The 24,245-nt window shown below is 37.9% G+C and overlaps 1 protein-coding gene across 1 annotated transcript in view; it reads left to right on the forward strand.

Annotated features, from left to right (window-relative positions):
- The window catches only part of LOC150110579 (cilia- and flagella-associated protein 43-like), a 609,434-nt gene that overhangs the window by 376,917 nt on the left and 208,272 nt on the right, over nt 1-24,245 (forward strand). The window contains exon 16 of the mRNA XM_090401881.1: nt 15,252-15,379. Coding sequence (XP_090258007.1) covers nt 15,252-15,379 — 128 coding nt within the window. The remainder of the gene's footprint in view (nt 1-15,251; nt 15,380-24,245) is intronic.

Below are 24,245 nucleotides of genomic sequence, written 5' to 3' on the forward strand. Positions count from 1 at the left end.
TGTGGGATAAAAATGAGAATAGAGTGACTGATGCAGAGGACATAGTGGAGTTGTTCAATGTACACTTTATTGGAGTATTTCATCCTGGAGAAATAGGTTTTAATACTAGAGGGATAGGGCAGGTTCAAGGTTTAGAGGTGCAAGAGGAGAGTGTGTTCCAAATACTGAGTACCCTGGATGTCAGTAAAGCTGTGGGACTGGATGATATTTCACCACAGGTTTTGAGAGAATGTGTGCTAAAGAACTAACAGCTCTGTTGACCTGGCTTTTCAATGAAAGTCTGGCTACAGGAAAGGTACCTAGGGAATAGAAAGAAGGTAAGATAGTGCCATTGCATAAGGGCGGTAGCAGACTGGAAGTGTCTAATTATTGGCCAGTTTGTGTGTCATCAGTAGTTGTTAAGGTCTTGGAGAAATTAGTGAAAGACCATGTACAGAATTGGGCAGATAAGGGTAAATGTTATCTGTGAGAATCAACATGGATTTGTTAAGGGGTACTCTTGCTTTAGTAATATGATTGCCTTTTACAATAAATTGACAAGAGCATTTGATGAGGGAAAGACATGTACTGCCATTTTTTTGGATTTTGCAAAGGCATTTGATGGGCTTCCACATGATAAGCTGATACTTAAGTTGCAGTACATGGGTTTAGATGTTGTGTTAGTCAACTGGATTCAGGATTCCAGTTGTCTGATAGGTATCAGAGAGTTGTGTATGGTGGGGCAGTATCATTGAGGCAGAAGGTTATAAATATGGTCCTATAGGGCTCAATACTGGGACCTATATTGTTTAATCTTTATATCAATGACATTGTCAATGGATTGCAGGGGAATATTCAGTTTTTTGCAGATGATGTGAAGCTGGGAAGGGTTATTAGTAATAGTGCAGATGCAGCAGCCCTGTAAGAAGATTTTAATAAACTAGACAGATGGGCAAATGAATGGGCATTCGGTTTAATGCAGCAAAATGTAAAGTCTTGAAGTTTGGGGTACATCGATGGGAGACTGCATACTTGATTGTAGGAGCTGTACTGGAGGAAGTAGGGGGAGACAAGAGATCTGGGGGTGATGATTGATAGAAAACTGAAATTCAGGGAGCATGTTGCAAAGGTGGTGAAGGTAACCCAGAGGATTGCTGCAATTATGAGAAATACACTGACCTGCAGAGATAAAAGGGTCATCATTCCATTGTATAAGTCTCTGATCAGACCACACTTAGACTATTGTTCTCAGATTTGGTTCCACGATTTGATTTGGATAAATTAACTGTGGAAAGGGTACAAAGACGGATGACAAAGATGGTTTGATGACTGTATAATGTGAATCAGACTGTACAATGTGAATATGAGAATCGGCTGAAGGAATGTGGACTGCAGCGTTTGGTTGATAGAAGGAGAGGCGATATAATCGAGACTTTAAACTGTTGAGAGGCAGTTACAGAGTTGACGCTGGGGAGTTCTTTCACTTGGTGGAACAAAGGGAATGAGCGATGACAATATACCATCCCTGGAAGTTACGAAAGAGAGCTATGAGCAAGAGGGTGAGGAGTGGTTTCTTTTCATGGAGGGTGATTATTTATTTATTTATTTATGCTGATGGCTACATGAAAACTGGTAAGTGAAAAGTGCAGTCACAATTTCCAATAACAAATGATGAAAATCTTAACATATAAAAGTTCATTACATAAAAGGCACAACCTGCTTTCTAAGTCTTTCCTTTTTTTTTAAAAATATAAAGCAAAAGTAACTTGTCATAATTAAGCCAGGGGCAATTATCGTCCTGCCGCACCAAGTATGACAAGGCTGCATGTTCTCACAACACTTCACAACATAAAAGTAGCTGTATCTGAGGTTTAAGTAGAGAGCAGTTGTGTCTTGTGTGAGAAATCTTGATCCATTAGAGGAGGCCCATTTCACACTGTATTATCATCTTCTATCATGAGGAGGAGTTCTGCTGATACTATGACGAGGACTGTGCGAGTAACTACAAGAATAACATCTTCATGGTGAGACAGGACCGTGATCTTTTGTTTCCTCCATAACCACCACCACCATCATACCAACTACAGGTCAAGGTCCAGGCTGGAAAGCTAATTCAAGGCCTCATCCGTCACCTTGTGGATGTTCTGTAGGCCACCACTGTTGAAATTGGCGCCTTGGGCAGTCGTACACAATATGAGTAATTGTCTGAGCCACGGGAATACAATCACAATAAGGGTGATCTGACAGCCCCCATTTATGTAGAAGATAGCCACATCTGTCCTGGCAAGTTCTGATCCTGTTTATGGATGACCAAATCTTCCTAGGAAGATCAAAACCAGGCTGCGGAGCACAGGGATCTTCTACCAGAAAGCCATTTGTTGGGAGATTGTTGGACCAGTATTCTCTCCATATGTCAGATATTGATGGCAGCGCAGCTGAAGAGAGTTCGTCTAGACCAGAGATGCTTTCTAGATTTGAGGCGAAGACTAGGTGGGTTTATGAGAGTCTGGTGTAGGGGTAGGAGTGGGTTGCTCATTGCTTTATTAAATTCCTTAATCGAGGCTTGTCTTCTCTGTATGTGTGGTGAAGCAATGTTAGATAGAACAATGTGCCAGAAGAGAGTGGTGCTTCTCACTGTCCCATTAATTGTGCACATGGTAGAGTTCAGCTGGGTGTCTATAATGTTAGTGTGTGTGTGTGTGTGTGTACTTCTACAGAGCATGCGAGGGCTAGTGCAGACGACCTTAGGACTTCTACACCACAACCCCAGGTTGTTCCAACAAGCCTTGAAATGATGTTATTTCTGGTTTTAATTTTATTGGAGAGGTTGATGGTGTGCTTTTTATAGGTTAGGCTTCTGTACAGGCTCACTCCAAGGTATTTTGGGTGAGGCTCATGTTTTACCATTTTTCCACAGAAGGAAAGATTGAGTTGTTGATTCGCCTCTGCACTGCACAGGTGAAATACTGAGTACACTGTTTTCTTTGGATTTGGCTTCAAGTACCACTGCTTGAAGTACTCTTCCAGGGTGTTCAGGTCTGTATTCAAGGTTGATTCTAGGTTGGTAAAGGAGGTGGATTGATGTAAGATCGCTAGGTCATCGGCATACATATACTTGCTTGATCTGGTATGAGGTAGATCATACACATAGATGTTAAAAAGTATAGGAGATAACACAGAGCCCTGAGGAAGACCATTGTGAAGGAATCTGGGCCTCCTCTTTTTTCCCCCTAATATGGACCTGGATCTTTCTGTTGGAGAGAATAGATTCAAAAAGTAGAGTTTTTTTACACTTTATAATATTTCCTAGTTTTAGGGGGTGGCCCCCTGATCCAGACAGTGTCATAAGCAGATGTTAGGTCAATGAAATGGCTCCAGATTTAAGTTTCTTCTGGAAGCCTGCTTCAATTTGAGTTGGCAGGGCCAGGACCTGGTCACAGCAACTTCTTCCTGGCCTGAAGCCAGCTTGTTCAGTCAGGAGTGCTCTTTCGATGAGTGGTGAAATTCTTTTAAGGATAATTCTTTCAGATCCTAAAGGTGGTGCAAAGCAAGGAAATAGATCATAGGTTTTTCACTTCATTTGGATCTTTCCTTGGTTTGGGCATGGCAATTATTTTGGCTTCCCGCCACAGCTTTAGTGATTTATCAGACATGATGATTTCTGAGAAAAGGACAGCCAGCCAGCCATGTATGGCCATGTCGACCAAGATGTTTTAGGAATTCAAGGAGTATACCATCCACTTCTGCAGCTTTGCCATTCTTGGTAAGTTTTAAGACTATTTGTACCTCTTCCCAAGATATTGGGTGTATGAGTCCAGGAAGCTCGGGTTCTGTCTTCAGGATTTGTGTGGAAACTTGTACAGCAATTTTCCTGGTAGAGCCGGGATGAATCTTGGAGGTTTTCAATAAATGGTTAGCCATTTGATCAGGAGTTATCTCTGTTATTTTGTGTGTCGTTGGCTCTGCTCCACCTTATTTTCTCAAAAGTGACCAGCTTCTCCGACTAGATGAGACGAAATCGAGGTCATTGATGGTTGAGATCCATCTTTCCTTTCTGTTTTTATCCAGGGTTGATATGAGCTCCTTAGCAATAACTGGATCTTCAGTTTCCTCATATTTGGCTAGGAGTTCCTCACTTTCTCTATTCCAACATGGGATATATTGTTTTCTGTAGCCTCTAGGGATAGAGGCTTTTGCTGCAGATTTGGGTAGTTTAACAAATCTAGGATAGCAATTAGGAGTGGGTTGAATTGCTCTAATGGTTTGCTCGATTTGTTTCTGAAATGCAGACTAGTTGGACCTGTGGTGATTCCATCTAACGATTGGTGTTCTGCTGATGACTGGATTGATGTTCCTATCTCTATTAATGTAGGACTGTTGACTATTAGGGAATCTATTTTGCATATGTTACAGGTTTGATTTTGGGACATTGGCAGGTATTTTTGTTGTTAATGCAGCGGTATGTTTGACAGTGTATCAATAATGGTGCAGGGCGCATGATTCTTGGGTTGTGTATTAGAATTGCATTTTGATTAGAATTGCATTTTGGTAGAAGTATGTTGTGATTTCATTTAGGTCTTGTTGTGCTTTGGAGGAAGCCATGTTATGTCTGTGTGGATTGCTAGTAGTGAGTATCTGCATACTGAAATATTTGACTTCTTATGGCCATGTTGTGAACATTGTTAATGTATATGTTGAATAGAGTGGGTGATAATATGGTGTCTTGAGGAATACCCGTGTTTTATTTGTATACCCTGGCTGTGATATGTACCCTATTTTTGTGACTTGTGTTCTGATTGAGTGGTAGTTCCTGAACCATGTATGCAGTTTTCCTCTTATACCTATTGAGTATAGTTTGGTGAGTAGTATGTCATGTTCAAGTGTATCAAGTGCTTTGGTTAAGTCAAGCAGTATAAGGACGGCATACTTGTTTTTGTCGAGAGCTTTGTTTATTGTGTCGCCGATGTCTTCTAATAAAGTGATGGTGCTTTTTGTTTTCTGAAAGCCGTATTGGTTTTGTGAGATGATGTTGTACTTTTGTAAATAGTTCTGTAGTCTGGTGTGTGTTATTTTTTCTAGTATTTCTGAAATGACTGGTAGGATAGCTATTGGTTTGTAGTTCTGAGTATCGTTTCTTTTACCATGTTTGTAAATTGGCATAATTATTGTAGTTTTTAGTTGTTGTGGAATAATGCCAGTGCTGAATATTATGTTCATGAGTCTCAAAAGTATTGTATTTATTTGTTCAAAGTGTGTTATAAGGTCTGTGAGTCTTATTTTGTCTATTACTGGAGTGGTCTTTGGTGTTAATTGTAATAGTGCTTCTTTCAGTTCCTGTTTTGTTATGGGTGGAAAATACATGGTTTGTTGTTGACTTTGTGTTGGTGGTTTTCTGTTGGTCATTGGTAGTTTGTCTTTTTTGAGTTGTGTGATATTGTTTGTGAACGCATGGTTGAATAAGTTTGCTAGTTCCTCTTGGTTTGTGTCCTGACCAAAGTTTTATTATTATTATTATTATTATTCAGGCCTCCATGGAGTCAAAAGACTCATCGTGGGAGGTCCTTCCTAAGAACATAAAGTCTGTCAAGACTCATCGAGGGGAGGTCCCCCCTAAGAAACACAAAGTCTATCATACCACTCCTTAAACTCATTGACCATTCTCGCTCTCACCACTCCATCAGGCAATGCATTCCATGGTTCAACCACCCTCCATGCAAAGAAACCACTCCTCACCCTCCTGCTCACAGTTTCCTTTTGTAACTTCCAGGGATGGCCTCTTGTCATCACTCCTTCCCGCTGTTCAACCAAGCAAAAGAACTCCCCAGTGTCAACCCTGTAACCACCTCTCAACAGTTTAAAAGTCTCAATCATATCACCTCTCCTTCTTCTATCCACCAAACTCTGCAGTTCACATTCCCTCAGCCGATCCTCATAACTATCCTTGTACAGGCCTGAAACCATCTTTGTCACCCGTCTTTGTATCCTTTCCACAGTTAATTTATCCCGTTCAAATCCTGGGGACCAAATCTGAGAACAATAGTCCAAGTATGGTCTGATCAGGGTCTTATACAACAGAATGATAACCCTCTTATCTCTGCAGGTCAGTGTCCTTCTCATAATTGCAGCAATCCTCTGTGTTACCTTCACCACCTTTGCAATATGTCCCCTAAACTTCAGGTTTCTATCAAGCATCAGCCCTAGATCTCTTGTCTCCCCTACTTCCTCTAGTATAACTCCTCCCATAAAGTATGCAATATCCCATCGATGTTTCCCAAACCTCAAGACCTTACATTTTGCTGCATTAAACTGAGACTCCCCATTCATTTGCCCATCTATCTAGCTTATTCAAATCCTCTTGCGGGGCTACCACATCTGCACTATTACTAATAATCCTTCCCAGCTTCACATCATCTGCAAATAACTGAATATCCCCTTGCAATCCATGGACAGTGTCATTGATATAAAGGTTAAACAATATAGGTCCCAGTTCTGAGTCCTGTGGAACCCCACTTGTAACATTCTACCTGTTTCATATTGTTCCACCATACATAACTCTCTGATACCTATCAGACAGCCAATCCTGAATCCAGTTGACCAATCTGACATCCAGATCCATGTGCTGCAACTTAAATATCAGCTTATCATGTGGCACCCTGTCAAATGCCTTCGCTAAGTCTAAGAAAATTGCAGTATATGCCTTTTCCTCATCTAATGTTCTTGTAACTTTATTATAAAAGGCTAGCATATTGCTAAAACAAGAGCGCCCTTTCACAAATCCATGTTGACTCTCACAGATAACATTACCCTCATCTCCCCAATGCTGTATACAGTCCCTCACTACTTTCTCCAAGATCTTAACAACTACTGATGACACACAAACTGGTCTACAATTAGACATTTCCAGTCTGCTACTGCCCTTATGCAATGGCACTATCTTACCTTCCTTCCATTCCCTGGGCACCTTTGCCAAAGCTAGACTTTCATTGAAAAGCCAGGTTAAAGGCAATGTCAGTTCCATAGCGCATTTTCTCAAAACTCGTGGTGAAATACCATTCAGTCCTAAATCTTTGCTGACATTCAGAGTACTCATTATCTGAAACACACTCTCCTCCTGTACCTCTAAACCTCGAACCAGCTCTATTCCCTCTGACATCTCTAGGATGAAATACTCCAATAAAGTGTTAATTGAACAATTCCACTATGTCCTCTGCATCAGTCACTCTATTCCCATTTTATCCCACAATATCATTCTTCCACAGTCATTTCTCCTCCTACTGGCCACATAGCTAAAAAATTCCCTAGGATTTTCTTTGGATCTTAGGGCCAATCTTCTCTCATATTACAGTTTTGCTTTCCTTACCACACTAGTCACTCTTCTGGCTTGTGCCTTATATTCTTCATGCATTTTCTCCTCACCTGTCTCCTTATATCTCTTCCATAGCCTCTTTTTCGCTTTTTGCAATAAAATCTTGTGCTGAAGTTTTCTTTTTTCGAGTTACTAATTCGTTGAGTATAGCCTATGTTTGCTTCATGTTGTCATTATATTCCATGAATTTTTGGAAGTAGTAGTGTCCTTTTGCCCTACGAATTTTTGTTGTTAATTGATTTCTTGTGTTTTTGTATAAGGTTTGTAAATATGTGTTACTGGGTGACTTTTTGAGTTTTTTCCATAAATTTTCTTTTACAGTAATACTGTTTAGTATGTCATCATTTATCCATGGATTGTTGTCTGTCACCTTGTTTGTGTAGGCTCTGTTGCTTTTTTGTATATTTTTGTGAACTTTAGCTGAAAATTCTCGTATAATGTTACAGGATCATTTATTTTAAGTAAGCTATTCCAGTCTGTATTTTTTAACATGGTTATCTGCATTACTCTTTAATATGATTGGGTTTTGTCAACTTTTGTGTTGGGGTGGGGGAAGATAACATAATATAAAGAAGTTGAGACAAAGTAGTGATCAGCAATTTTTATGTTAATTACTGATGATGTACTTGTATGGATGGGAGCCCGTATGTTGATATGATCAATGCATGATTGTGTTAGTGTGTTGTTGAGTATTTCTTCTCTTGTTGGGGAGTTAATGGTAGGATTTATGTTGTACTGACTTAGTATATCAAGGTATGTGTTAGTGGTTGAAGAAGCGTGATCAACCCCATACAACACATCGGACTCACGTCATACAACACGTCAACCCCATACAACACATAGGCTCATCCTAATAGGATGAGCCTATGTGTTGTATGGGGTTCGATGCTGCTTAGCTATGCTTCTAACTCATGAAGAAAGCTGAGTGGATTATTATGTGGGGGGGTCTGTATATTGTGTTTATTGTATATTTGATACTATGTTTGTGGTTATTTGTGATTTCCAAAATTAGTGTTTCCACATGTTCAGAATGAGTTCGTTTTTCAGTCACATTGTATTTTTCTTTGATAAATGCCACGATACCACCACCTCTTTTGTTTGGTCTAATAAGTTTTAGGTTTGGTAATTAGTAATGTTGTACGCATAAATTTCTGTGTCTTTTATTGCAACTTTGGTCATTATTAGCGCATCTATGTTTGTCATGATGTAGTTGAGCAGTGTTATCAATGTAAGCCAGTGTTTTTTTATGCTTCTTATGTTTATGTGTACAATAGTGAAGTTGGTATTGGTGGAAATGTTGTCTGACCATTTCTTCAAAGAGTCAAAGACCTTGAAGTTTATATTGTCTGACTGGATATGTTCGCCTATGTTTGAGATCTCCATTATATAGTTTTTAAGTGATTTCTAATCTTGTTCTTAAGAATGTGAAGAGTTAGTGTTTTTTATTGGTAGGCTGTGTAGGTCGAATTCTCATGTAATTATATAAACTAGAGTGTTTTCATTCTTTCTCATAAATATCTGTGAATCCTTAGTTCACAGGAACTTGTAGTTTTTCTCTGGTTTTGTCTTCCTTGCTTAGTATAAAAGATTTTTGAAGTATGGAGTCCAGTGTTCAGTTATATAAATTAGTGTTGAGAATTTCTTGTCAGTTAGGATCGCTGTTGTCGGCCTTGTTTTCTTGCTTGCTGCAAGAATGGAGTCTCTCAGACTTCTGCTGGTAAAATGAGTGATGATTGGTGGCCGTCTCTCTTTGTTTTTTTTTTTTTTTTTGTGAGCCTCAGTTTATAGAGGCGATGTCTGTGGTTGCGACTTGAAGGCCAATTTTGCTCCCGATCATTTGCATTATGTTGCTTAAGTCTTCTGTCTTTTGTTTTGTTATTCCGTCAATTCGAAGTTCTTCTTTCTTTCTTTTTGTAGCGTGTGCTCCATTTGACACTTGAGTGTATTTACCTCTTTCCGCAGTTCTTCATTTTCACGCTTGAGTGTTTCTTGTGTTTCTATCACTACCGTTAATTTTGTCTTTATTTCTCGCACGGTTCCTAACATTTTTTCAGAGGTCACGTTATTGTAACTGTATGTAACATTCATACTCCTCAAATTTTTTGTTGATTTGTTCCATGTGTGTGTTTAGCAAGTCTTTAACCATGAGTTTAAATGAATCAAAAGTTATCTGTAATTTTAGGATCAGGAAGCAGCTTACCTTGATGTACGTCATTGCTTTCCTTTTGGTGTCTTTTTTTTTTTTGTTCTTTGTTTTTCATTATCTCACGGCATTGTAGACAGTGCCATACAGTCTGTTTCTCGGCTCCTTTTGCTTTCCACGTGCTTTCTGAGATCCCTGAACATTGGAAGTGTTGTCTTTCGCCACATCCAGAACAATGCGGCCTGTTCCCTTCGGCACGTAATGGCTTATTGCACTTGTTACAGCTCATTGTGATTGATCTTCGCTGTCTCAGTGACCTTTAGACTTTCTTCCCGTTAGCGACTGTAGTGTGACTTTTAAAATGGCGATGTCCTTTGTTCTTTGTTGGTTGGTGACAGCAGTTCACTCTATGACTTTCAACACTTCAATAATAATAATAATAATAATAAGCAATGCATTATGGAAGCAGTGAGAGTTGTGGAGGGGAACTTTCAGTAAAAAAATGATTAATAGCTACGATGATAATTGTTATAAATCAACTTCAGAAACTTCTAAATATGCAACAAGATTCTATTTAAAATTTTTTTAATTTAATAATTTGGAATAATACTAAATACTAAATAATAAAAAATAAGAATAAATATATTTAAAATAATATATTAAATATTTTGAAATATAATTATTGGTTATATACCAGATAATTATCATTATTATTATTATTATTATTACATGACACTTCCGGGAGGTCAAGGACTCATCATTTTCTTTATATATAATTTTCATCTCTAGTTAAGTTCTAGTGCGTTTATGCATGGATTCAATTTTTCCACTTTTGTTCCTTTTTTCCAGTCTTGATTGCACTCCAATCCATACAAACTCTAAAAATTATGAAAATGTATGAATACAAATACACAGCAGGTCCATGTTCAGTAGTAAGAAAGATGCATACATACATGCATGCACCTCATAGGTTGTATGTCTTGTGGATGACTGTTGTTAGATGGCATGTGACACCTGCAGTAAGTAAAATTTCTGTTATTATTATTATTATTAACATGTGCCCTCCACGGAGTCAGAGACTCATCTTGTAAGGTACACACTATTGCACACAAATCTCAACCAACCATGCCTTAAACTGATTCAATGTATCTATATTCAGAACACATTCAATGTGTCTATATTCAGGCAATGCATTCCACTCACCAGCATCTCTCCATAAGAACCTTCTCCTTGCTCCTCTGCTCACACCAATTCTATGAAAAATCTCTTCCATGTCATTCTGATAACTTATATGTTGCAATCATATCCTTTCTCCCCTATTCATCTAGGATTTGCAGTTAACATTCTCTCAATCTATCCTCACACAAAGCATTACAGCTACTACATTACACATGACAACACATTACAACCACCTTTGTGAATCTTCTCTGGACCCTTTCCAACATACTCTAATCACCATGAAAATTTTGTGACCAAAAGTTTGCACAATAATCCATATGAGGCCTATCAATGCCTTATACAATGGCAACATAACCTCTTTATTTCTGCATGGGGTCCTCTGCATCATTGCTATTATCCGATGTGCTGTCTTCACACCTTGTGCAATGTGGCACCTGAATTTGAGGTCCTTGTCCATCATAACTGCTATATCTCTCATCTCCTCTACTTCATTTAAAGTTTCCTCATCAAGTGTATACTTTGCATTACACTTTTCAACATTGAACTGATCGTTTCACTTACCTACCTGTTCATGCAGTCTATTCTTGCTCTCCTTTAAGGCCATAACATCTACTTGACTCTGCATGGCTCTCCCCAGGTTTGCATCATCTGCAAACAGTTGCATGTCACTAGTTTCAAACTATCCCAATATTATTAATATACAAATTAAGCAACAATGGTCCCTAAAATAACCCCTGCGGCACACCACTAGTGACCTTCCTCTTTCAGGATACTGTACCACCATATACAACTTTCTGATACCTATTTAATAGCCAGTCACTGATCCAACTTAGAAGTTTACTATCCAATCCCATCTGTTTCAATTTACTTAACAGCTTGTTGTGGTACAGTCTGTCAAAAGCTTTTGCAAAATCTAAGTATGCTATGTAAATGCATCTCCCTTGTCCAAGGTATTTGTGAACTTGTTACAGTACATAAGTAATAGTAAAACATGATCTCCCTTTAACAAACCCATTCTAATAACCACAAAGAATGCTGCTGCCATCAACCCGTTTCTGTATCCTACATCTCACCAATCGCTCTCTTAGTACCTTCACCACATCACCAGATATACAGATTGGCCTATTATTTGTAGCCACAGCCTTATCACCACCTTCATTCAATGGAAAAATTTTATCTTCTCTGAACTCCTTTTGGAGCCTGTGGTGTTTTAAGACTTATTAATCATGCTACTCGCCAAGACGTCCATAGACGTCAAGGTTATCATGGATGCGATATTAAAATTGTAATGCCATTGATATTACATTGAAATATATGATGGATATGAAGCATATGAGGATGCATATTTGATCCATAATGGCCGTTAAGGTGTTTAAACAGGAATGCCAATGCCATTACCAATTCCCTGGAAGGGAATCCCAATGCCATTGTCAATTCCCTTAAGATGTGTGGTGATATTTCATCAAATCCCATTGCCTTATTGACATTAAGGTTATTTATTTCCTCACATACCTCCTACTCACTCACAATTAAGCAATCTTCTCCTATGCCCTCTACACTTAAGTTTCTCATGATTACCCTCTAATGAGGATGAAATACCCTTATAAATTGATCACTGAATACTTCTACAATGTTTCTGCAGCAGTTGTCATTCTGCCATTTTCATCCATTAACATCATCTTACCATGATCATTCTTCCTTCTACTTGACACATATCTAAAAAAAACTCTTTAGTTTTTCTACACCTGATTTTCCCATTTCTGTTCATACTGCAATTTTGTCCATTCTAACTGAGTCACTCTCTGACTTATTCTTTATGCTCCTCATGTAACTGATTATTGCCATTATTAATCTTGTACCACCTTCAAAGTGCCTTCTTCTTCTAATTTCATGTTTAAACCACTCATTCATCCATTCATCCATTTTATATTACCTTGTTTAACCTTTTGACCTCTGAATACATTCACACTCTGATGCTGTTATGTATTTTTTTGTCATTTCCCAAGCAGCATTTATTTCCTTACCACTCAACTCCTCACTCCATGCTATAACTCTAAGCTGTCTCCTAAGCTTTTCATAATCACCGGCTTTGTACTTCCACATATATACTTTCCTCACAGATGTCTGCATATGGCTAGCTACAATCCAGGTGATCTCTTCATGGTCACTCTTACTAACTGGAGGAAAGTGTAAACTCACAATTACATCCTGAGATAAAATGATCAGATCCAAAATTCTTGATCCTTGCATGCCCTCCTTTACATGCTGTCTGAGATAGTTATCTCTCAAGAACTTGAAAAATTCATTTTCCTTATTCCCAAATGCATGCCATCTCTTCATTCCAATCTTTACTGCCATAATTAAAATTACCCATAATAATTATCCTCATTTTTTTACACTTATCCAAGTTGTTTATTGTTTTCAGTCATCTCTTCATTACCGTCCTTCACTTTCCCTTGCCTATAGCAACATCCAACTCAATATGTCTTCATGACAACCTCCACTTTACACCACACTGTCTCATAACCATTACCACTATTTCCTTCCTTCATGTCTACCTTATGTGAATGTAATTCCCCTGCTATTATCAGTAGCACTCACCCTCCCTTTCTATCTCATGAAAAATACTGTATCCTTCTATTTCTATTCCTGTTAGGATATCATCTTCAATCAACCATGTTACACTTATTCCAACAATTTTGGAGTGAATAAATTCAATCGGTGAAACAGTTTCATCTCTCTCTTATTTCTGCTTTCCAAGCCACTTGTTAGTTGCGATTTACCCACCACACCTGCCCTTGCCCAATCACCTTTATCATCACTTATCACATATATCTGCTCACTCTCAACTTTTGCACCCAAATCTTAATCTGTTCTCTTTCTATGCTGATCATCCCCCCATACACACACATTCACTGCTACCTCCAACAAAAACTCTTCCTATCACATGTCTCTTTGTCCACCTAGGCTATCCCTGTTTCCCTGTTCCTCTTGCATTTCCTTTCTCTCTTTATCTCTCATACTACTACCATTTCCACTGCCAAGGATGTTTGTCTCTTCAATAGCACTCTCCTGATCTTTCACTTCATCTCTTACCTCTGATGTCTTGCTTGCATCACACACACTGCACTTCCATCTAACACCATTTTCTTCACTGCACTCACTCTAAAGCCATTCAAACACAGTCCAACATGCTTGAATAATTCCATTCTTCTCTGAAACACATGCACTACATCCTCAAACAGTACTCCTCTTCTCCCGACAGCACTCTGCTAGCATACCATTAATGATTCTGGCTCCCCATCTCAATTTATCATTATCAACACATTGATAACCTTTCCCATTATCTGTTATCTTTTACTCTTCTCAATAATCTCCTGATATTTGCCCTAAAATTCTCCTTATTCACTTAAATCATTTGTCCCCACAACCACCACTAAATATCTTACTCATTTCCTCCTCATGTATAAAGCATGAATTATCTTGCTCATTCACCCTCCTGGATAGCATACCTTATGGACTCTCTCATTAACTAATCCTCTTAGAATAGAATCTCCATGCATTGCTATGCTTGAATCACTTGACACCTCTTTTATTCTTTTTTCTCTCATTCTATTCTTTTGAACACTTTCATTAGTTTCCACTAAACATCTTATATCAGTCTATATATTCCTAATTTCATTTTTCCTTTTGAATTACTGTTTTATCAAATCTTGCATTCCAAAAATTTTCACTCTCTGTCACTTCTGCAGTCTCGCTACCTCTCGTTCTGCTGCACCCTACTTCTATTTCCTCATTTATACTTCCTTTTGCTTCCTTATTACATACTTTCACCTCTACATTCATATTTCCCCTTAATTTAAATATTATTATTATTATTATTCGTGACACCTCCAAGAAGAACGTAGACTCATCCCGGGAAAACACTCGCTGTACAGCTCTCCTTGGGTAAGAGATGTTTCTGAAATGTTCTCATGTTCCTTAATGTCACCTCATACCGTGATTCATGAATGTTTTCAATGGCATCTTTTATAGTGTAATTCTTCCAGAATTCTGGCAATGAAATCCTGTTTTCCATTTTAGTTTTAACTGCCTGCCAAAAGTTCTTTGCAGAGATCATGCCTTAAAAGTTGCAGTCATTCCCTGATCTATAGTACTAATATTTATTTGCTGGTGAAAAGACCACTTTCACAGTTTCACAACAGTCACTAAGTTCAGTGGGATGGGCAGGGGAATTATTCAAAATCAAAAAAGTTTAAAATTGAGATCGTGAGTATTCTTGCAGTGATTTTCAGCTGAGAGATAAAAATAGCATCTTTTCAGGCAATGTGTTAATTGAATTTTAATTCAATTAATTGAGATATTTTCAAGTTCTTATTGAAATATTGAATTGCTTGGTTTGCCATATCAGTTATTTAAATGAACTGTATTTGATTAGCCTTAAACAAATATTAATTAAGAACAATTTTGTATTATATATTCATTTGGACATGTAATGAATATTGCAACTGATTTTTCTCAATGTTGTGTTATTTTTCAGTTTAATGTACATATCACTTTATAAATTTCTGTTATTTTACTCAGGACCATATAAATTCAATTATGGCCCATGATTCCTGGCAGTCAGGTGGCTGTTGCGTAGAGTTTTCTTTTGCTGAAGACATAGTTATGACAGGAGGTGCTGATGGAGCAATTATTTGTCATAGTTGGAGGTATTTTATTCTAAAATTCTAATACTGAAGTTCTAAAACTTCAATGGAATAATATGTTCTAGTATATGTTTTAGTATCTAATATGTTTTAGTATATTTGTACAGAATGTTAGTACAACAGATATCAATATTTTATAAAATTAAAATGAATTGTAATATGAATATGAAATAAAACAAAATAGTGGACAGATGTTTCAGTTTATTTCAGTCAGTATGAAATTTCAGAGCATTTTTGAGCTGTGAAAAATGAAAAGTTCATATATTATTAATCCATTATTATTAATGCCGTATGGAGATTCGGTTATTAAAGATGTGGCAGAGTAGTTGAGTGGTGCATATGGATGAATAGGATGATAGATTATTTGGATATGAGAAGCAGTTGTGTGATAGTTGGAATGAATAATTGTTTGGAAATAGGGAAAATATGAGGATGGATATCAGGAGATAATTGAAAAGAGTGGAAGACAACAGAGTGGCAGAAAGAGTAGCTGGTGTGTTACCCAGATATGACAATGACAAATTGAGATGGTGAGAAAAATCATGGGTCACACATTGTTCAGCACCCCTTTCACCTCACATAGCTCTTCTATACTAGAAGAGCTGTGTGAGGTGAAAGGGAGGCTGCTTTTTGATGTGAAGAATGCATTTGAGCTACAGATGGAATTGTATAAAAAAAGATGAATTGCATTTAAATGGATTTGGTATGAATCAACTGGAGAGACTTTTGCTAGAAAGTAGGGTAATTAGGGATGTGAATAATGAGACTCAGAGAAAGTTGCAGATAATTTGAATAAGCACAAGAGTGGATCATGTTTTTTTTTATGTGTGGGGTTCCCACCTATGAAAGGTTATTAGTAAACCTATAGTACATTTGTACTATGGGTGGGCTTAGGATTTTTCTTTTTCACTTTTATAAATTTTATATATTTTTTATAATTTTTTATTTATTTTTAGATAGTCTGGAAATCCTGCTCTAGAGACCAGATGTGGAACTCTTTCAAGCCACTTCAGGCTTCCAATAAGTGGAATGGTGGTATCACACTGGGTAATGAAACCTCCCACGTAAAAACAATCACAAACATCCATGCCCATGACATGTTGGTTGGGGGGGGAGTGGATACACTAAGCACTCAGCCAACCAAACTGGCATAGCTCACTTCATGTGAGACTGAAGTATTTCTGAATAGAGATGAGAATGCAAGTTGGGCTGGTAAATGAGAGAAGCCACTGAGGTAATGGAGACACAGTATAGGAATGTTTGTGATTAGAACATGTGAATTATGTCTGCATAAAATTAGGGGAAGTAGTGGCAGTGGTTTTGAAGCAGTATGGTGGAGGTTGATAGAATGAGTTTTAGTTTGATATTGCTATAGGTTTAGAAATGCATGGAGGGCTAAGACAAAAATATGTGTAGACAAATTCATTGAGTGTGTAAGAGTAGGGTGATCATTATGTTTTAGTTATGGTAAGACTAATTGAAATGTCCAGATAGCAGTGAAGCATGAGGAGAATGAATTTCTTGAGATCTTGAGCAAAAACTATCTTAGGCAAATGTAACAGAGGGAACTCAAGGATTCAGTCTCAGATTTGATCACATCATTAGAGTATGTGATTATTAATGCCATGCCTAATCTTCCTCCAGTTGGCAAGATGATGAGGTGATCACTTGTAGCCAGTCATATGAGAATTTCTCTGAGGAAGCTCTGACAACTTTGACATCTTTGCCCTTTTCACAGATGTGCCAATCACTGACACAATTCTTCTTTTACAGGACAAATTCTTGCCATTATCATGGCACTGTTTGCCCATGTACTATGTTCTGGTTATTTTGTGTGGCAAATACTTTCTACCTGCAAGAAATCACAGCCATGGGATGAATTTCTTTATTATTCCCCCACCAATTGCTAACTTTTATATAGAAGCTTGTGAGCAATTTAAAGTAAGATTCTCTTACTTTAAAACCCAAAGTCTGTCTTAGGTACATTAACGATGTTTTCTTTACATTTCACCGTCTTTCCCTTTCCTTCACTATTTACTGTAACATGCTGGACAGTATAAACACATAAACTCTTACTACTACCCAACACAATAACTAGGTGTCATTAACACAATAAAAAAACAGGACTTTAAAGATTTGCTCCAATGAGCAAGCACTTAAGCATGAATTAAAAATTATAGCCAATAGCTTCCTAAAATATGACAAATAATAAAAATAAACTAGGTTACAATAAACTGTAGCCATTCCATACATTAAAGGGGATATCATATAAAATAAACAGAATACTACAGAAACACAACCTTAATGCCACCTTTAAACTTTCTGCAAAAATAAACAACTTATTCAACTCCTCCAAGGATCCACTTCCTCCATTGGCCAACCCTGGAGTATACTGTATGCAGTGCACCTATAATTTGCTTGATATAGGTGAAACAGGACGTACAATACCTATGCAAAAAAAGGAACATAAATGACATATGAAATTTAATAATTGGATTAAATCCATCCTTTCTGATCATGCTCTGAATATTCTACATAGAATTGACTGGAAAGCACCTGTTCATTACATCACTCCAAATGGTATGCACATAATTTTAAAGAGGCCTGTGAAATTCTTATCAACTTCCCTAATCTTAACAATAATGATGGTCCAAAAATACCAATATATGTAGAATATGTGGCATCCCATGTGGATGGCATATATTCTACACTCATAAGCACGTGGCGGTGAATTTGAGCTGTGCTGAAGAAAGTGATTTTTTAATCAGTGAATATTCCATTTTTCTACGTTTTTGAGTGCTAAATTGTTTCTCTAGAATACGAGTGTACTTCAGTGGTCGTTTTTTAAAGTTAATTATTGTCACGATATAGTGTATTTTGGTTACCGAGAAGACTGGGTCGTATGCATAACGGTGGAATACAAGATGAAGCTAAGTTTTCATTACTGTATTTAGTTTTATTTAGTGTACTTAATGTTTTGTTTTGCTTGTAATTGTTTGTACTTTTCTTATTTATTTATACTCCCTAATACTTATTTAGCGTTTATTTTTGACACTAATTAGCGACACTATTTTGATTAATTAATGATTATGCTAGTAGTCCCTCGGCAGTAATGAATGATGGTGGATTCAGCTGCAGTTGCAAATGGCGTGTCACCAAGTCCTCTGCCATTTAAGCACTCCATTATAAGCAATATAATAAAGGAGTTTGTGGCATGCAGTACTTGCGGCATGTATGCATCTCAGGAATTGGATATCTGGCTTCTGAGAGAAGGGGGGGGGATGCATGTGTGTGTGTGTGTAAAGTGCAGGAAGCGGGAGGAAATAAATGTAGTAGATATCTCAATAACCGACCTTGTTGCTCCAGGAACGGGAAATGAATACAGGAAGACGGGTAGAGAATGAAGAGAGAGAATAGGAGAGAATGAAGAAAAAAATATGAATGAGAAAATAATAGTTGATAGTGTAGAAGGCATGAGTGACTATGAAAGTTTAGGAGATTGGTTTGTTTGGGAGAGTGAATTTCGATTAAGAGTGACTGACCTGCAGAGGGAGATAGAGGAGCTAAAAGAGGAGGTGGAATGTCTTGGGAGAAGTATGAAAGATGAGATTAGGAGAATGGAAGAGATAAATGCAAGGCAAATTTGGGAATGATAAAAGAGGAGAGAATGAAATTGGATGCGGAAATGGAAATGGAGAGAATGGAAACAGTAGGAGAGAGGTATGGGAGTGCTAGAAGAGGAGAAAATGGAAACAGTAGAAGAGAGGGAATGAGAGACAGAGGTATGGGAATGCTAGAAGAGGAGAGAATGGAAACAGTACGAGAGATGGAATGAGAGAGGTATGGGAGTACTAGAAGAGGAGAGAATGGAAACAGTAGGAGAGATGGAATGAGAGAGAGAGAGAGGCATGGGAGTGCTAGAAGGGGAGAGAATGGAAAACGTGCCTAAAGCCCAAAATTTGGCTCAGATACGTCGACGATATTTTCGCCATTTGGCCCCATGGTCGTGAAGCAATAGATACTTTCCTTAGCCACCTGAACAAACAACACAAACGCATCCAATTCACTGTTGAAATAGAAAAAACAATTCTCTTCTGTTCCTAGACACACTTGTCACACGTCTTCCTTCAGACTGTCTCTCATTCTCAGTTTACTGCAAACCTACACACACAGGCCAGTACACACAAAACTTCTTATCATCACCCAACACAAAAACTAGGGGCCATAAGCACCATTAAACACAGAGCTCAAACTATTTGTTCAAATGAACAAGCTGTTAACCATGAATATGAGACCATCAAAACATACCTTTATAAAAAATGGACAGTATAAAAACCATTCACAAGATCCTCCACAAAGATACCACTAATAACAAAAAAGATTTCAAGAATGCAATTGCTATACCATATGTTAGAGGCATTTCAGAAAAAATAGACAGAACACCACACAAATACAACATCAAAACCACCTTTAAACCCCCGACAAAATTAAGACATCTACTCAGTTCTTCCAAGGATCCCTTGCCACACCTAGCCCACCCAGGGATTTACAAAATACATTGCACATGTAACATACCATACATAGGGGAAACAGGGCGAACCATCCCAATCAGGAAGAATGAACACAAATGACACATAAAATACCTCCATTTTGGAAAACCGGCCTTTCTGACCACGCACTCCAAACATACCACAGAATTGATTGGAAAGGTACCAAGTCCCTACACCGCACCAAAACCTGGTTTGAGCGGAAATTCAAGGAAGCATGTGAAATGCTCAAACATGATCTGAATCTGAATAAAAATGATGGTCTAACCATTCCAAGAATGTGGAGGTCACATCTGTGACCTTCATAGCAACCACAAAGAAAAATCTCAATACAAGAAGACGGTGAAGTGTTTTTTTTTTTTCCTGAACATTCAATAGCAACCTGTACTGTAAAAATCCAGAAGATAATAGTACGTGAGGACTTTAGCATAGTTTATTGTAGTTTTTATTGGTATTTTTTTTTATCACTAGAGGGCAGACTAAGAAAAAAGATTAGTTAACAACGTAGATGCAATTTACCTGTATAGAGTGCAACAGCATGTAGCTTGGGTCTTATACACATGTATCCTTCTGATGATAACCTCAATACAGGGATCAAAACGTCAAGTTATTATTAATCAGTAAAATAAAATAAAATAAAATCGAAGGTAAGTTAGCCGATCTCATACGGAGGTAGCAGGGTTTTTTCTCCCGTAAACTTGGGTTTTTCATCCCACATACAGACAAATCGGCCCATCAGAACACACGCAATTTACAGACAAAACATACTAGTTGTTGTGGTGGTGGAGGTGAGCGGTAGATGGCGTTGATGAAGATGATTCGTAGTAGAGGTTCGGTGTAGTGGTTGAGACAGTTGTAGGTGTCCTCCTGCGATGAGTCTTCGGACTCCTTGGAGGCATCAGGAATAATAATAATAATAATAATCTTTTCAACACGTGTGTTTTTTGTCCCTAAATTCATAAATATGAATTATATTTCTATTGTCTAAGGCACTTTGTACCGTATCAATCCACCTATATCTTGGTCTTCCTCTAGGTCATTTTCCTGCCAATCTGGCAAAGAGCACTTGTTTTGCTGATCTTTCTTTGCCCATTCTGTTTAAGTGACCATACTACCTGAGATTAGCTCTGCTAACACATTCCTGAATGCTGAAAATGTCAAATTCTTTCATAACATCCTTGTTTTTAATATGATATTGCCATTGATGCCATCTGTTCACGCCTCTAATCTTTCTCAGGACTCTCATATCTGTGGTCTCTAGTCTTTTGGTCAAGTGTTTTACTTCTGACCCAGCTCTCAGATAAAACTGGTTTGAACACTGTCTTGTACACAGCTAATTTAGTGTTCTGACTAATTTCTCTCTTATTCCATATACATTTACTAAGTTGACTTCCTACCATACCAGCTTTGTTGATTCTGTTGTCTATTTCCATATTTAACTTACCATCTTCACTAAAAATCGTGCCTAAGTAGATGAAATGTTTTACGTGTTCTAAAAGTTCTCCATTCACAATGCAGTTGATATTTTCAATGTTTCTGCCTATTTTCATTGTCTTTGTCTTTTTAATGCTGACCTTCATACCATATCTATTACAACAGCTATTCAATTTAGTCAGGGAATCTTGCAGACTTGTAGCGGATTTATTTAGACGTATAACATCGTCCGCATAAAGCAAAGAGCTGACATTAACATCTCCAATTTTGTTATCAGGTTTAATACCACTTTCCTTCATAATATGATCCATATAGATAATGAATAAAAGACGGGATAATGTACATCCTTGTTTCACACCAAATTTAACATTAAACCATCTTCATGTACTTCCTTCAATCCTTACTGCTGATTTACAACTGAAATAAAGACTAAGAATTGTTTGATATAATGCCCCATTGACACCATATAACTGGTGTCTATGGGGCATTATATAATAACTGTAGCTTATTAAACAGCTTCTCTCTTGGCACCTTGTCTTATGACTTTTCCAGATCGACAAAACTTAAATACCGATCTTTGTTATATTCCCATGATTTCTCAGCTATTTGTCGTAAAGTGAAGATCTGATCCTGACAGCCTCTATTTGGCCTGAATCCAGCTTGTTCTTCACCCAGCTCTTCTTCCACAATTCATCTTAACTGTTTCTCAAGTATACTTGCATAAATCTTACCAGGAACACTCAGTAGGAAAATACCTCTATAATTCTCACATTGAGTTTTATTTCCCTTTTTATATATGGGTACTATGAGAGCTCTACTCCAATCATTGGGAAATCGTCCCTCTGTCCATACCTTCTGAACTATGCAGTGTAGTTGCTGTAAGACTTTTATACCACCATACTCAGCATTTCTGGTCAAATATCATCTACTCCTGCTGCCTTTTAACATTTCGAGCCTTTGGTGACTTTTTCTACTCAAGTATGAATATGTATTCCTAATTGCATGTCTGTCGAGTGTTTTTACCACTGTCCTATCACTGCTTGTTTCATTTAGCAATTTTTCCAAATAATTTTCGAACGTATGTGGAATTATAAAGCAGGTGATTATAATAGTCTTAGACGTCAACTTGGGGAAGTTTCGTGGAGGGAGGAATTGGAAGGCCAGGATATCATTAGTGCTTGGGAAATTGTGAAGAAATATTTGTTAGCAGCAACAATAAGCTGTATTCCACGAGTGAATAAGAGGACACAATTTGGATTAAAGTGGATGACAAACATTATTAAACAGGAGTTACATGCGAAAAAGGGGCTATGGAAGAGATATAAGGAGACAGGTGAAGAGAAGATGCATGAAGAATATAAGACACAGGCCAGAAGAGTGACTAGTATGGTAAGGAAGGCAAAACTGGAATATGAGAAAAGATTGGCCTTTATATCCAAGGAAAATCCTAGGGAATTTTTTAGCTATGTAGCCAGTAGGAGGAGAAATGACTGTGGAAGAATGACATTGTGGGATAAAAATGGGAATAGAGTGACTGATGCAGAGGACATAGTGGAATTGTTCAATGAACACTTTATTGGAGTATTTCATCCTAGAGGAGTCAGTTTTAATGCTAGAGGGGATATGGCAGGTTTGAGGTTTAGAGGTACAGGAGGAGGGTGTGTTTCAGATAGTGAGTACTCTGGATGTCAGTAAAAGTTTGTGACTGGATGGTATTTCACCACAAGTTTTCAGAGAATGTGCTAAGGAACTGACAGTTCCCTTGACCTGGCTTTTCAATGAAAGTCTTGCTGTGGGAAATGTTCCCATGGAATGTAAGGAAGGTAAGATAGTGCCATTGCATAAGGGTGGTAGCAGACTGGAAGTGTCTAATTATAGCCCAGTTTGTGTGTCATCAGTAGTTAGTAAGATCTTGGAGAAAGTAGTGAGGGACCATATACAGAATTGGGCAGATGAGGGTAATGTTATCAGTGAGAGTCAGCATGGATTTGTGAAGAGGCACTCTTGTTTTAGCAATATGCTAGCCTTTTATGATAAAGTTACAAGAGCATTAGATGAGGGAAAGGCATATATACTGCCATTTTGGTAGACTTAGCAAAGGCATTTGACAGTTTAAAAGTCTCAATCATATCACCTCTCTTTCTTCTATCCACCAAACTCTCCAGTCCACCTTCCCTCAGCCGATCCTCATAGCTAACATTGTACAGTCCTGAAACCATCTTTGTTATCTGCCTTTGTACACTTTCCACAGTTAATTTATCCCCTTCATATCCAGGGGACCAAATCTGAGAACAATAGTGTAAGTGTAGTCTGATCAGTCTTATACAATGGAATGATAACTCTTTTATCTCTGCAGGTCAGTGTCCTTCTCATTATTGCAGCAATCGTCTGTGTTACCTTCACCATCTTTGCAATATGTCCCCTAAATTTCAGGTTTCTATCAATCATCAACCCCAGATATCATCTGCAAACAACTGAATATCCCCTGGCAATCCACTGACAATGTCATTGATATAAAGGTTAAACAATATAGGTCCTAGTACTGAGCCCTGTGGGACCCCACTTGTTACCCTCTGCCTCCTTGAAACTGCTCCACCATACACAAATCTCTGATACCTATCAGACAGCCAATCCTGAATCCAGGTGACCAATCTGACATCCAGACCCACGTGCTGCAACTTAAACATCTGCTTATTATGTGGCAACCTGTCAAATGCCTTTGCTAAGTCTAGGAAAATGGCAGTATATGCCTTTCCCTCATCTAATGTTCTTGTAACTATATTATTTTTAAGGCTAGCATATTGCTAAAACAAGAGCGCCCCTTCAAAAATCCATGCTAACCCTCACTGATAACATTACCCTCATCTGACAAATGTTGTATACAGACC

This window comes from Typopeltis vanoorti, chromosome 1 (genome assembly GCF_054136105.1).
Source record: "Typopeltis vanoorti isolate ZY-2024b chromosome 1, IOZ_Tvanoo_1.0, whole genome shotgun sequence".
NCBI lineage: Eukaryota > Metazoa > Arthropoda > Arachnida > Uropygi > Thelyphonidae > Typopeltis > Typopeltis vanoorti.